Consider the following 14,118-nt stretch of genomic DNA (forward strand, 5'->3'; position numbering starts at 1 on the left):
GCTGCAGCTCGAGTTATGTCCCATGCAGGAAAATTAAGACATTACTGCCATTTGTAAACAGACCCACGATAGCTTGAACTGAGGCAACACAGTTAACAATACAGGTCAGAGAGAGAGCGCTAGCCTCCATGCAGGTAGCAGCCAGACTATCAGCACAGGACTGTGAAGATGCAATTTCACTTTACCACTAGACCATCTAAGAAGGAGTGGCACTATGTCTTCATTGCCATTCTTAAGAGAGGCAAGATTATATACTACATTAAAGCTAGTATATGGATACCTCTCTACTTTGCAATCACCTTCATTTTGCCGCAAACCTCCAATATGACCAGAAAAGCTATTTTGCCTTTATCACAATAAGCTTAGCTTGAAATAGCAGTGATTTTAAGAGGCAGCAGCAAGAACTATAAATGCTCTTTTCCTGAGGAAAACAATTGTTTTGCTCTGTATTCACTTCACAAATATACACGATACTTACCCAATACGATCCACCAGGTGATCCATGCTCTCATCTACCAAATGCCTGTTGGTTTGTCTAGTGCCAAATCCCTGTTCTTTGAACATCTTTGCAAATGCCAGAAGCTCATCAGGTGCCATTTCGAAGTATGCATAGTAGAGGAAGATGACTTCCAGGAGCATGGACTGTTCACGGAGGCATTGCACAAACCAACGGGAAACCTGACGTTCTGTCTGCACAAGGAGAAGTTCCACCATCATGTGTCGAAGCTCACAGGTCAGTCAAAGCAGTTAGAAACTGAGAAGTGTTGAAGCATTTCAACAGCTTGTGTAGCCAGCGGTTTGTACCAATGGCAAGGAAAGCCACTGTAAATACAGAGTGTGCTGATGCAGAGAGATTATGAACAACTACACGTAAATGGATCTGTTAGCCTAGGGCTATCAATGGATTTGTTATAAGGAACAATACGTTCCATGCAACTCTCTTTGTTTCTGAGCAAAAGTGTGTTCTGTTAGAGAGAGAACAACTTTTAGGTTTCTTGGACCAGGAGGAACATTCTTTTTAACTGCATCTGCACATACACATTTTCCAATACACTATGTATACGGAAAGTTTGATAAATAATAGCAAGAAACAAAATACCATGAGATTTCCATGTGTTTCCCATGTAGGAGCTTCTGCTTTGTACAGTGCTTCAAACTGTTTCCGGTAATTAGGAACTAGTTCCTTGTCCAACTTTTCAACACACTGGAAGTATTGTGCCTTAAATAAACAAACAAATAAATTAACTTCTCATGTGCACACTCACATGCTTTTTACAATCACAAGTGGACAATTACTACACAACTTACACATTTAGCCTATTTCAATGACATCACATCCAGGAAAAGGTTCCTGTACTCACTGTGTAAGGGTGCCTCTCATCCTGAAAATAAGTGAGTAGATGGAGGACACAGCGCAGAATGCAGATCCTCTCTTCATAGTAATAGTCAGCAAGCTGTGAATATAGAGTGTCATTGATATCAATTTGGTACTGTGTCCAACTCCCATACACTTACTTTCCTCTCCCATACACTGCCAAGGCATTCATCACAAGAATATATAATGCTGAAAACATTACTACAGATGGAGTTTCAACTAAGCAGTTTCTAAGTTATCTGAAAAAAACCCCACCTTAATTAACTTTACAGAACTCAATAAAACATGCCTATAGGGACATGTCTATAACTACATGGTTAAGTGAGAAAACTTGGAAAAGAAAGGCAAAAAGACAGAGCGAGATGATCTCTCACTCCTCGTCCCTATTATCCTCTGTCAGATATGATCATCAGTCTCCATTTCAGAGTTGTCACTTCAGGTAATAACATATAAACCTATAAGCTTTGGAAAACATAGGCGCATACATCTGCCCAGCTAAATTCCCTGATATTAAGCCTAAAATTTCCTTTCTGTAGCAACTATTAACGCTGTTGAAATCTTTATGCACATCCCTCTATTTCAGAAGCACCTTCTGAAATCTGTTCTTTATATGAAGCCATACTTCAATTATTCCAAGATTTTCTGGATCCATAGAAATAAAGTTGGTTCTCTGTCAACAGATCTTTTCAACAGAAAATACAAATGGAAATGACTAACCTTCAGCACCAGAGCCTGACTCTGCCTTTCATCCTGAAGAACTGTCTGTAAGCAAAACACAACAAAAGAATTACGTACTGCAGAAATACCTACTGGCAAGATACATACTCACAAAAAAAAGACGGAAATAAACAAAAGGCAATTTTTCTTTCCATTTCTTTTGGAAAGACAGACTCCAAAAGTACAAAGCCAAAACACCCATTTGTAACTACATATTTGTTCCTCATCTCCACTCACTCTCCCTTCACGAATCTGTAGCTTTCCTGTGTTCCTGCGACAGAGAGAGGAGCTGAGTTCCTCCAGAGAGATTCAAGCAGGAAGATGTACTAGAAAGTTAGGCCTCGATATCTGCTATCACATTTCCTTAAAGCAGCACTTGAGCATTGTAGGCTCAGAGAAGAAAAGCTACAAAGCCATTTCCAAATCAGAACTCAGACTCACATGTGATCATATGCATCAACTACTGGTATTAAGGAAAGATGTGGAGTAAAAAGAACATAAATGGGAGCTATGGACCTTCAGGGAGTCCCTTGTTCCTCTGTAATCCTCTTGAAGATAACACTGTAACAACTGCACACTCTGCTCTTCATCCAGACCCTGAAAAAAAGAGAGATGCTCTGAAATGAATAAAAGGCAACTGAATTCATTAAAGATGAAGATTCTCTCCAAATATTCAGGCAGCTCTTCTCTTCAAAACAAATAACCTCCAAAATATGCCAAAAGAAAAGTTTTTGCATCAGGCAGATGCTTGCTTTAGTCAGCACTTCTGTTTAAAGTAAAATACGTAAGTTTTGATGTCACTGAGATGTAGCCAGTTTAACTTCAGCAAAAGGAGTATAACAGTGATTTTAAAAAAAGGTACCGCCACCAGTCAACGAATTCCAACTTCTGGCTTGAAGGAACATAACCTTGCAGGTAAACCGACAGTATTTTCAAACATGGCAACTGATTTAAGGGACATCAGTTTTTAGCTGAGCAGTTTCAGTTGTCTTGAAAGAACCCAAGAAAGACCAAAAGCAGGTCACTGTGAAAAGCAGGGCCCTTTGCAGCAGGACAGAGTGTTAACCAGGAAAACTGAGGCACCTCAAGGTCACTAATCACTTTTTAAAATTTTCACCTACCGCCCCAACATGTATTTCTAACATCCCTTAGATTGTTTTGAACGGAAAGGAATTCAAGTTTGCCTCTATTCAACATCAAGAAGCTTACTTAAATAACAGACTCCCGATAACAATGCATTCCAAGTGCAGGGATAAAAAATAATCAGAATAGCACCTTCACTCACCAAAAACTTGCTGACCCTCAGACCCAACTCTTTTAGTGGAGCAGCTACATCTTTATCAGCTTTTATTTTTTCTGCTGAAGTTGTACTAAACAAAAAAGAAATTGTAGTCATTAAAAATGCAGCAATCCCAAGGAACGAACTAAAGAGGCTTAATTTCAAAGTTCTCAGTTTTATCAGTTTAAACTGAACATTTGCTTTTTCCTCAATGGCTTTTCAATATTTCATACAACAATATTCTCTAATCTTCCCACCAAACAAAACTTAACGTTGTTCACAATCTTATTACGATAATAAATGTAGGCTATATTCATTCCACCTTCTCCAATGAGGGAATCTGGGTATCTTTCTGGGATGACTGTCAAGAGTCGTCACTTCTCCACAGGCTGCACACTTGCACATGATCGCCGCAGCTCAGCAGAGGCAAGGGTTAAAAGCTACCTAACATTAGTGATGACAGCAAAAACTGCTGTTACTTCTTTCTGGTCTGTATTTCATGCCCAAAAATGTTATGTGGATTGTGTGGATTAAGTACTTTCTCTTGCTACTCCTCTCCTGAAATCTCAAGTCATGCAAGAGAGTAAAAATCCATTTTTATGTAACCAGAGAGAAATATTCGTCACGCTCCTCTACTTATTAGGAGATCTCATTGTAGAGGTTAATTTCTAAAATCAAGCAATTACTATACCTTGGCGGTTTATAGTATGAAAGTCCCTCTAACAATCTCTGCCAGTGCTTGTTCAATTCTGCCGCAATCTGTGCCTGAAAAAAGAACCAAAACTACTGAACAGGTTCCTCAACGTACACTGCCCAGTATCAGATTTGTTAAATTTAAGTGAAGCAAAGAAATTCCACCACCACAAAGAGACAGGAACAACACAAGACAAGCATCTATGATTCAGACTGATTCAAGGTGTGTATTGTATGAGAAAGCTCGCTGCCTTGCCTAATCAGTGGAAGGGAGAGGAAATAGGAGGCAACGGACTAGGTTCAGAAACATTTGGATTTCCATCCTCTGGGCAAATTCTTGAAAGCACAGGCTCCATCCCAGAAAATAAGAAAGCAAGCAGGCTGTACCACTCATTAATACCCCAGGCCAGCCAGTCTAGAAAGTAGCATTTGTGTCCGCTCCAGAAAGGAAACCACCTTTTCACATACACCCTTCCAGGTAGTTCATGAAGCAGCTATAAACAAAGAGTGGAAGAATGAACAAGTAGCAGAGACAGAGGAACAAAAATCACACTGAGGAAGAAGGAAAAGCAGCAAAACGTATTTGCACTAATATTCAAAGAGATGTACAAATTATATATTTGGCCATGGAGTCCGTTCAGTGATGGGCAAACCTGCTTAGCAAGACAGACTTACTGGTTCTCTTAAAGCTGATCTGCCCAGAAGAATTGTCCACAATTCTCTGCTGCTCCTGTGTAAGAAGAGAAAAGGTGGAGAGTATTTTAATGATGAACACTACTTCAGGCTCCCATTTAGCTGACACCTTTTCAAACCTGCCATTAACTCAGAGCCGATCACACTGCAATATAAGAAAACTGATTTAAGGAACATTGGTTTTTAGCTGACCAGTTTCAGATCTCCTGGAAGAACGCAGGAAAGACCCAAAGAGGGTGACAACTGATATAGCAAAACCATATCAAAGAAGCATCACATTTATATCAGTTTATTAGCTCACTTTGATTTTGCTACTTGGACGTCTGAGGTTAGTAAAAAGAAACCTAATGAAAGTATAGAGCAATATTTTATTCAGTTACATTTGATGCTCTCCTCCAAACAAATTCTTCCATAACAGTTTCGTCCTTCACTCTAAGTGGAACATAAAACTGGGTGAAGTGAAAAACTGCAACACCTTTACATGAGGTAGAATGATTTGCCACAGGTGTTCAGAACATTCACCCTTGGCTTCTTGTTTCTTCCTAAGAACTCTGTAGAAAAGCCAGTCTGCACTATAAAGTATTACAGATCAAATCCTGACCCTGGCACATGCATCCAGAAAAATGAGCGTCCCTACAACAGCTCTGAAAAAGCACGTTTGCCAAAAAGAATATTTCAGGAACTTAGACAAATGCTGATTTGATAGCAACATAATACAAATCAGGAGTTAAACACCACGGCTCCCCACACAAAGACTGTCTACAAAAGCAAGAACACTCATTAACTTATTTTTAGAATCACATCATCAAAATAACTCACTATGGCAGTGAAAGTCATCTGCAACTTCTGACACATGGTGCCACTTAAATGATAAGACCTATTATTTCCAGTACATCCATCAACATAATTTCTACCTGCTAATTCCTTGATAGTTAGGTGCACCTCCCTGTGTATAAGCTAACAAACCTCCTCACGACTCAGTCAGCAACCAGCTGTGGGTGCAACCTCTCCAGCCCACACAGAGCACCGAAAGGCCACAGAATTTTACCAAGAAAAGAATCACTTTGTAGAACTGAGCACCAGTGCAGCAAAGCCAACCCTTCTACTTTTCATTCTCTCCATTCTCTCCTTCATTCACCTCTTCTGTGAATAAAACAGACCATAGTTTGTTGCCAGTTCATTAATTAGACTCCGAGACAGCTAAGGAAGGAAAGCTCTCTTTATGCGATCACACGTAACAGTGGGGTTCTTGACCCCATTAGGGCTCACAGATATTCATTTAATAAAAATTAGGCATCTAGGAACACCGCAGAGCATAAAAACGTTACAATAAATGCCAAAAAACGTGCTCAGGACAAACGAAGACACCGATCTAAAGTGATCACTGAACCTGGGACTCATTGAATAGCTTCCTTTATACCTCTCCCACATCTCTATTTTGATTTTTATGTTTGCAAAGAGTTGCCCAAAAGATGAAAACCAACCCTTGAACGCTCTGCTCTTCACGAGAGCAGCTCTGGGACTTGGGAGCTCTGACAGACACCTCCGAGATCTTAGCGGGAACCGAGACTTCAGCTTCGCAAGAGCAAAACCTTTCAGGGACTTCTATTTAGCATTTCATCTTTTACCACCCGGCAGAATAAAAGAAACGCAAAACCCCTAAGAAGCCACTGCTAACACCGAAATTCAGCCGCCTGGGGGGTCCCCGACGGGCCCCTCAGCGAGGGACGGGACGGGACGGGACGGGGCGGGGCCTCGCCGCGCGCGAAGGGGGCGTGGCCAGGCCGGCGCGGGCCCCGCTGCGTTAACCCTGCCCGCCCCGCTCCCCCCGCCGGCGCTGCCCCCCCTCCCGCGGGGCCCCTCTGCCCCCCCCGCCCCGAGGAGAGGGGCCCGCGCGCAGCAGGGGCAGGGGCCGGGGCCCCCGCCTCCCCTCCCGCCCCCCGCCGCCGCCGCCGCCGCCGCCGCCGCCGCTGCGTCCCCGCACCTCGCGCACAGCCCGCCCGCCGCCATCTTCGCTCCCCTCTCACGTGACCCGCCGCGCGGAGTCGGTCCCCCCCTCCTCCCTCAGCGCCGGCGTCACGTGGTGGGGCCGCCGCTCCGCCTCCGGCCCCCTCCCCGGGTCATGTGACAGGCGGCAGGGGCAAGATGGCGGCGTCCTGGGAGGTGGGTCCGCGATCGGCTCCCGGGCTGCGGGGGGGCGGTCGGGGAAGGCCGCAGCTCTTCGGCGGGACGCGGGGCTCACCCGGGCAGCGCCTCCGAGACCTCCCGGGGGCTGTTGCGGCCGCCGTCCCCGCTGCAGCTTCCCAGTAGCGAAGGCTGGGTCGAGGGGTGCCGCGGCTGAGGGGGAGAGGCGGCGGAGGGCGGCGCGGAAGGACGGGGCGAGGGGAGCCCGCAGCGCTGCGGGGGAGACGGGGAAGAGAGGGAGGAGGTGAGCGCTACCGGGCGTTTGGGAGCACGTCAGTGGGAAGCTTCCCTACCCAGAGCAGCCGGGATGCAGATCACGAAACCGGCAGAAAACGCTGAGTCCGGCTTGAAACTGGGGGCGATGGGTCCTGTTCCATGTGTGAGAGCGGGAGGGCTGAGCACTTCGCGTAACCTGAAGGAAGGTGTGGAGGAGGGAATTGCAGCAGGCACAAGAAAATGAAATAGTTCAGCAGTGAAATACATCGTGTTGCAAATTCAAAGCTGCTGCATTAGAGTAGGAAACCTGCGTTTCATATAGTGAAATTCTTCCTTGTCTTATAGCCAAGCTGGCAGGCTGCCTGCTGGGGGAAGCGGTCGTGTGTCATTATTGATGCAAGAGCTGGGTCGCAACCTTAAAGTTGCCAGACTGAGGGGGAGGTCTTTTTCAGTCTTGGGCTAGTGTGCGGTATTTGCCCTGCCTCTTCTCAAATAAGCCTCAAGCTTCCCTGTTCCCTGTGCTCAGAAACAACAAGGAGTGGGGACCCCAAAACCATTATTGGTCATAGGTAGATATTGCCCGTGCCAGTTCTGTTTTATTGACTATATGATTAATTCTTCCCTTGTTCTGTTTAAAAATTAATTGTGATGGCAAAAAGATTACACTTGGCCTGATCTAGCTGTATAGCAACAGTAAATGTAATGAAGTTGTTTAGCAATCGAGTATTTCAGGCTATATGAATAAGGATGCCAAAAAGCAATCTATTAATAATTAATTTTTCAGTACAAAGCCATAAATAACTAAACGCTCCAGACCAACAGTGTAAGGGAGTTTGATAGTACAAACTTTAATAGTTAACCAGTAATAGTACTACTAAGACCTCTGTCAGCTTTATAATCTGGTGACACCATTCCACACTGGATGAAAACCCAAACCAGAACTTTAAGTTAACTTCTAGCCTTCCGTGAGGGAGCTAATGTAGATATTAGTAATGAGACTGGGGGAACAGAATTTAGTAAGAGTTTACCACTAATCGGCTTAAGGGGGGGCCAGAAAGGATGAAGCAATCCAAAGTTTCAGCAGGGATGCATACAACTGGATCAGCCGTTCTATTGCCAACAGAAATACAGAAACTGATACCTTCAAAGAACCCAAAAGAGATGCCAGTATAATGGCATTGGCTTATGTATGGCTAAAACATAATATCAAATTATGGATAAGGAGAAATAAAGGTTGCCAGAAAGCAATAAATACTGGTGTGAATTGCACAATGTTTGAATGCCCACAATACTTCGAAGAAGACAAGATATGATTTAACTTAATAGAGTCATTATGTGCATTGCTGATTATCTCAACTATTTATAGTCCAAAAGTTTAAAGGAAAGATTAGTTTGCAGTGCAGCTGTCATTGGCTGTGAGTCTTAATTCAGAGAAGGTGAAGTGCTGGAAATGCAGTAAGTGTTAGTAAGACAAGGGAGCGAGGGGATGTAGAAAACAATGACAGCTTTAGGTCATGATCAAGAATGTCTTACAAGGTTTATTTACTCTTGAAGAATTTGAGGAAAATAGTGCACACCGGAGGCTAAACAAATCACTTATAAAGTAATGATGCATTTTTGGGAAGAGACTTGCTAATATGTGTCTAGTGGCATTAATGACTAATATTAAAATATTTCACTTATTGTTACAGATCTAGAGTGTGTAAAATAAGATTGTGGGATTCTCACTTGGAAAATGGGAATCAAGATATCTGACAGGGGGAAGAGGCTGTGCGGTGGGTTAAAGAGAAATTAAGCCAATAGCTTTTTTTAAAGATAAGGAAGAATAAATCAGACTCATTTATTTACATATGAAACTGTATAATGGTTAAATCATATGGCTACAACACATCCTAGAGTTAAAAAGAATATTGCCAATATGTGAAGATGGACTAGAAGCATATTTTAGAATAGATATCTTTGTAACAAATATGACCCAGCAGTGCTGTAGAAGCAAAACAAATTAAGCTGCTTAATACTAAGGATGCGGTGAACATCCTGTCATGACTGCAGGCAAAATTATTTCTGTTAATTTGATTTTTCTGTGCTCAGATTTCCAGCTTTGCTTATCTTGACAGTTCTGGTAACAGATCAAAATAAGATAAAGTATGCCATTTGACAATTTTTTTTTAATGATTGTGATGTTTTCTTTTCTACTTCTATTGTAAATACTACGTAGCGTTATAAAACACCTGCTGCAGCAGTAGAAGTATTCAATCATAATACCAGTAACAGAAGGAGAGAGAGGTACATAGGGGGTTTTGCACAGCAGTGGGAAAATAAATATTTAATAAAAGGAGGAACATTCTGTAAAACTACAGTGAAAACCGCATACAAAATTAGGTTATAAAATTATCTTTAAACTTTATAATTAGCTATATTTCAAATTCACACCATCACCATGAAGCCTTCTGGGAATATTTATGGCTTGTTTGCTTTATCTTTCAAGTCAAAGACACTGCAACAGAAATACTTAAAACTGTATCTGAATACCCCAGGTTCATTTCTGTCAGTGCAGACCAATTTCTCTGATTCTCAGAGCAGGTAACAGTTTTGGCTGATCCATTACCTCACTGGTTCTATTTTTTTTTTTATTCACCTGTGTGTTGACATTAACAACTGACATATTTATCAGTTTAAATTGAGCTTAAGAACAAAACAGCTGTGTGGAAGCTTTAGCTTTTCTAGTAGTTGCTTTAATTGTTTGCTTTTTTTTTCCCCCAATAGGAATTGCAGTAGCATGAAAGGGAATTCTTGCTAATGGACAACTATTGAGCACATCAGGACTCCTGAGAAAGATTTTGGAAGCTTGAGCCACATCGGACTGGAATCATGTTAAACAAGCCAGTGCTGGTGGAATCCCTGATTGTGTTTGTCATCGTTCTCTGTGTGCACGCAGTGGTGTGGGACCGGTATTCCTGGTGCGCTGTTGCTCTCGCTGTCCAGGCTTTTTATGTCCAATTCAAATGGGACCGTCTGCTCCAACTGGGCGGAGCTGTATTCCAGTTCCGTACAGCAGCAAACAGTGGCCTCCTGCCAGCTAGCATGGTCATCCCTTTGTTGGGGATAGCGATGAAGGAGAGGTGCAAGTCTGCTGGCATTGTGTACTTCGAACGTTTTGGCATAGTTGTAGCTTCCACTGGCATGCTGGTTGCTCTCTTTCTGTCTGTAATAGCGGTTGGCATCACAAAACCCGTGCCAACCAACACTTGCATACTTACTGGTGTTGCGGGCAGTATAATTATCTATACCATGAAGCACTCTCTGACTGTTTCAGAAGTGATAGAGGTCCTGGAAGTGCTGCTAATTTTTGTCTACCTCAGTATGATCTTGCTGTACCTGTTGCCTCGATGTTTTACTCCTGGAGAAGCATTGCTAGTTCTTGGAGGTATAAGTTTTGTACTCAATCAGCTCATTAAACGCTCACTGAATGTAATCGAGGGCAGAGGTGATCCCATAGACTTTTTCCTTCTGGTAGCAGTTGTTGGAGTTGTTCTTCTTGGGCTTTTTTTCACTGTGCTCTTCATTTTCATGGATTCGGGTACGTGGATCTCCTCCATGTTTTTCCACATGATGACAGCAGTGCTAGGCTTAGGGGTCATCATGCCTTGGCTGTACCGACTGATCCAGAGGAACCCTTTGTTCTGGCTACTCCAGTTTCTGTTTCAGACACAGACAAGAGTTTACCTTCTTGTATATTGGACCTTTTTGGCTGCTTCAGCATGTGGCATAGTTTTCTACCAGAACACTAAGAGATCATCTGAATCTAAAAAACACCAGGCCTCGACTATAACAAGGAAATATTTCCATTTCATTGTTGTAGCTACTTATGTTCCTGGACTAATTTATGACCGCCAGCTTCTCTACGTTGCTGCAGTACTGTGTCTGGCAGTGTTTATCTTCTTAGAGTATATTCGGTACTTCAGGATCAAACCATTTGGCCAAACCCTTAGGCATTTACTGTCTCTCTTCTTGGATGAAAGAGACAGTGGACCTCTAATCTTGACTCATATTTATCTCCTCCTTGGCATGTCCCTCCCAGTATGGTTGTTCCCCAGATCTTGTGCTCCTAAAGGTACGTTGTCTGGGGCAGGAGCACTGGTCCCCTACTCTGGGGTACTGGCAGTAGGGGTAGGAGACACTATTGCCTCCGTTTTTGGTAGTACAATGGGGGAAATCAAATGGCCGGGAACAAAGAAGACCTTTGAAGGGACAATAACAGCTATTTTTGCTCAGATCATTGCTGTGGCTCTTATTCTGATCTTTGACAGCAGTGTGAATCTGAACTCCAGCTATGCCTGGATTCTGGCGTCTGTGAGTTTAGTTTCTCTTTTGGAAGCTTATACTACCCAAATTGATAATCTGTTGTTGCCTCTCTACCTCCAGATAATGTTTATGGCTTAGAAGCACTTCCAGGAACAGAGGTTTGTCCCTTTCTAGAGAAAAGTGGTAATAGAATATGCACTGTATTGAGAGCTCAAATCTGATCTAAACACTACTTTTGGTACAGCAGATAAAACTGTTAAAAACAGAAATGAAGGAGACCTATTTAAAATAAAGGTTTTGTTTTGCTCTTGTTTTTTTTCCGGTTTAAAACAGCATGAGTTGATTTATGTTCTCATAAGAACACAAACATGACTTGTAAATTGGATTATTAAACACAAATGCTATTTTTATGTCTCTTCTGGGTGCTCAGAGGCAAAGGAGGTAAAGGAAGAAGAGGTAAGTCAAGGAGAGAAAAAAGAAAAAAATAAGCAAACCTCTCAGATTTTGCCATCTCTGTATTGCATCAGAGCCAAAACTTGTTTTACTGTACTGAGCCCTGCCATCTTGTGTTACCGCATATGCAAACTCATTTCTGTATAAGCACCATTTAAAGCATGTTTTATAACGAGGGTGGCCACTGTCTACACAAAATGAATACAACTGTCCCAATGTATCCAGTCACCGTCAACAAGAACCATACTAATGCACTGCGATGTATGAACACGACTTCAAATTCAGTAGCTACAATAGCTAAGTTTATCCGGGGCAGGTCCAGGAGGTTTGAGAATGTAAGAGACTGTTTATTCCAAACAGTACTAACAAGAGTGTTGCAGTTTTAGCCCTGGAGGTTTATGCAACACAAAAAAATGTTTTATCTTCAAGATTTTAATCTCTACATTCATTTGGAATAATACTCAATATAGGGGAAAGAAACTAAGCAAAGTCACAGAAAAAACTAATTACACGTTAATCATGAAAGCAGAAAATCTGTTAAAGTCAATAAACTTCTTAATACAATTGCAGTTTTCTATTTTTCACTTTTTTTCTAGCTAGATGTTTAATCAATAATTTATAAAAATGCTTCTATCAAATCGAGTAAAGCCATTTAATCCCATCCATTTAACTAAAACTATAACTACCATTTTGTAGCAAAAAAAAAACCCACCTCATTTTTATGTATTAAACACTTCTGGATTGACAATCTCTTGCGAGTTTGCCAAGTGTCCATTAGAACAAGACACATTAGCACATACCCCCCCCGCCTCGTCCCTTCCCCTGAGAAGTGTCCAAGCAGAAGATTTGCATCCCAGGATTCTTGTTTGCAGAATGAAGTTAACTTCTGATGCTTCTTTTATTCACTTTTGGGAACAGTTTTGTGCAAGTCCAAGATACCTTACACAATCCTGCAGTCCTAGCCCTGAGACTGTGTCGTAGGAGCGAGAATAAGACCGGGGTGGAGTGAAACTGGTGCTCTGGGCCAGCAGGATTGGCCCCAGGATCTAATATTGTGTTTGTCGCTGCAACAAGCCAGGACTCACTCGAATAGCTGAGCGTTGCCCAGTTTAACCCCCTGCCTGGGCAGGGCTCCTGAGATTAGATACTGCTTTTCCTGAGGATGTCAAAATTGTCCAGAATTGGTTTTGGTTAATAATGCAATAAATTGTCAGATACTCTTTGTAGGAAACCAAACTCAGTAATTGTGCTAGACTGAGTTTCTTTCACATTTAACAGGAAATCCTGCAAATCCAATCCAGCTTCTTGCTTTTATTTATGCACTTGAACTAGATGGTTTTGTACGTTGCGGGTAGTGGCGCAGATAGTCCAAGGACAAACTATCACTCCTCAGCAGAAAGGTGCTATTCTAAATTGTTAACTCTTCTAATGGAAAGACACAGGAAAAGAAAACTTCAGCTGCTTCCATCACAAGCCACAGCCTTCAGCACTGACATCATAAAATAGCACCAGAGTTAAAGGAAGTCGTCTTCCCTCCACCCTGCTCACAGCTTTCAAACACAGTGTAGAGAAGGGAGGGGAGGGCAGCAGCTGTACCTGCAGAAACTGTGAACTCCACAGTACCGCTGTTGCCATTATCCAGCTTCCTAATTCCTACCACAGCCACCTGATCATTCCTCTATGAATAATTCTTTGCTGTACTGAACCTATTCTGCATTGCTCAGCAAAGCCCAAAGGGCTGAAAGGAAACTTCTTGCCATAAAGAAACCAAATTTCACTATTTCACATCAAACAAATGCCAGACACAGGCAATATCCCTTTTGAAAGGGATGAGTCATAAGAACTGGGGCTCACTCTGCCAGGATTCCGAGCAGTCTTAAGGTTACTGCAATGTAATCAGCGGACTGATGATACCGGGCTCGTATCTCAGCATTGCCACTGCACCAGTGCCAGTGAAATTACACCTACACAGCTTCTGCTCAGCGTAGGACACAGGCTTGAGCTTGCCTCAGATGTAACTTACATTTCTTAACATTCCTTAGGTTTCACCTTGCTGTAAGTTGGTTTGGTTTTAGTAATTCATTTGAGGATAGTAATTGTTCTTGTGCACATTGAGAGTTCAAGCTGGTCATCAGACAGCTTAGTGCTGTCCCCGTCTGCTGGGAGAAGGTCACACTGTGTCTTCCTCAAAGAAAAGATGAGG

At 42.6% G+C, this 14,118-nt stretch overlaps 2 protein-coding genes across 2 annotated transcripts in view; one reads left to right on the plus strand and one right to left on the minus strand.

The window, feature by feature from the left end:
- NUP188 (nucleoporin 188) overlaps positions 1-6,789 on the minus strand; it is a 30,679-nt gene extending 23,890 nt beyond the window's left edge. The window contains exons 1-9 of the mRNA XM_072882720.1: positions 6,742-6,789; positions 4,740-4,794; positions 4,063-4,136; positions 3,378-3,462; positions 2,609-2,689; positions 2,093-2,137; positions 1,362-1,454; positions 1,100-1,219; positions 479-690 (exon numbers count right to left, since the gene is read on the minus strand). Of these exons, the coding sequence (XP_072738821.1) occupies positions 479-690; positions 1,100-1,219; positions 1,362-1,454; positions 2,093-2,137; positions 2,609-2,689; positions 3,378-3,462; positions 4,063-4,136; positions 4,740-4,794; positions 6,742-6,767 (791 nt within the window). The 5' untranslated portion in view covers positions 6,768-6,789. The remainder of the gene's footprint in view (positions 1-478; positions 691-1,099; positions 1,220-1,361; positions 1,455-2,092; positions 2,138-2,608; positions 2,690-3,377; positions 3,463-4,062; positions 4,137-4,739; positions 4,795-6,741) is intronic.
- Positions 6,790-6,852: 63 nt separating this feature from the next.
- Positions 6,853-12,458, plus strand: DOLK (dolichol kinase). The gene is made up of 2 exons (XM_072883293.1): positions 6,853-6,920; positions 9,924-12,458. Exon 2 carries the CDS (start codon positions 10,029-10,031, stop codon positions 11,598-11,600), a length of 1,572 nt encoding a protein of 523 aa, XP_072739394.1. The 5' UTR covers positions 6,853-6,920; positions 9,924-10,028; the 3' UTR covers positions 11,601-12,458.
- Positions 12,459-14,118: the final 1,660 nt, after the last annotated feature.

Source organism: Ciconia boyciana, chromosome 18 (assembly GCF_034638445.1).
Source record: "Ciconia boyciana chromosome 18, ASM3463844v1, whole genome shotgun sequence".
Lineage (NCBI taxonomy): Eukaryota > Metazoa > Chordata > Aves > Ciconiiformes > Ciconiidae > Ciconia > Ciconia boyciana.

Bases quoted from the DNA above. Each gene is read 5' to 3' on its own strand.
- DOLK (XM_072883293.1), top strand. From the start codon at position 10,029: ATGTTAAACAAGCCAGTGCTGGTGGAATCCCTGATTGTGTTTGTCATC.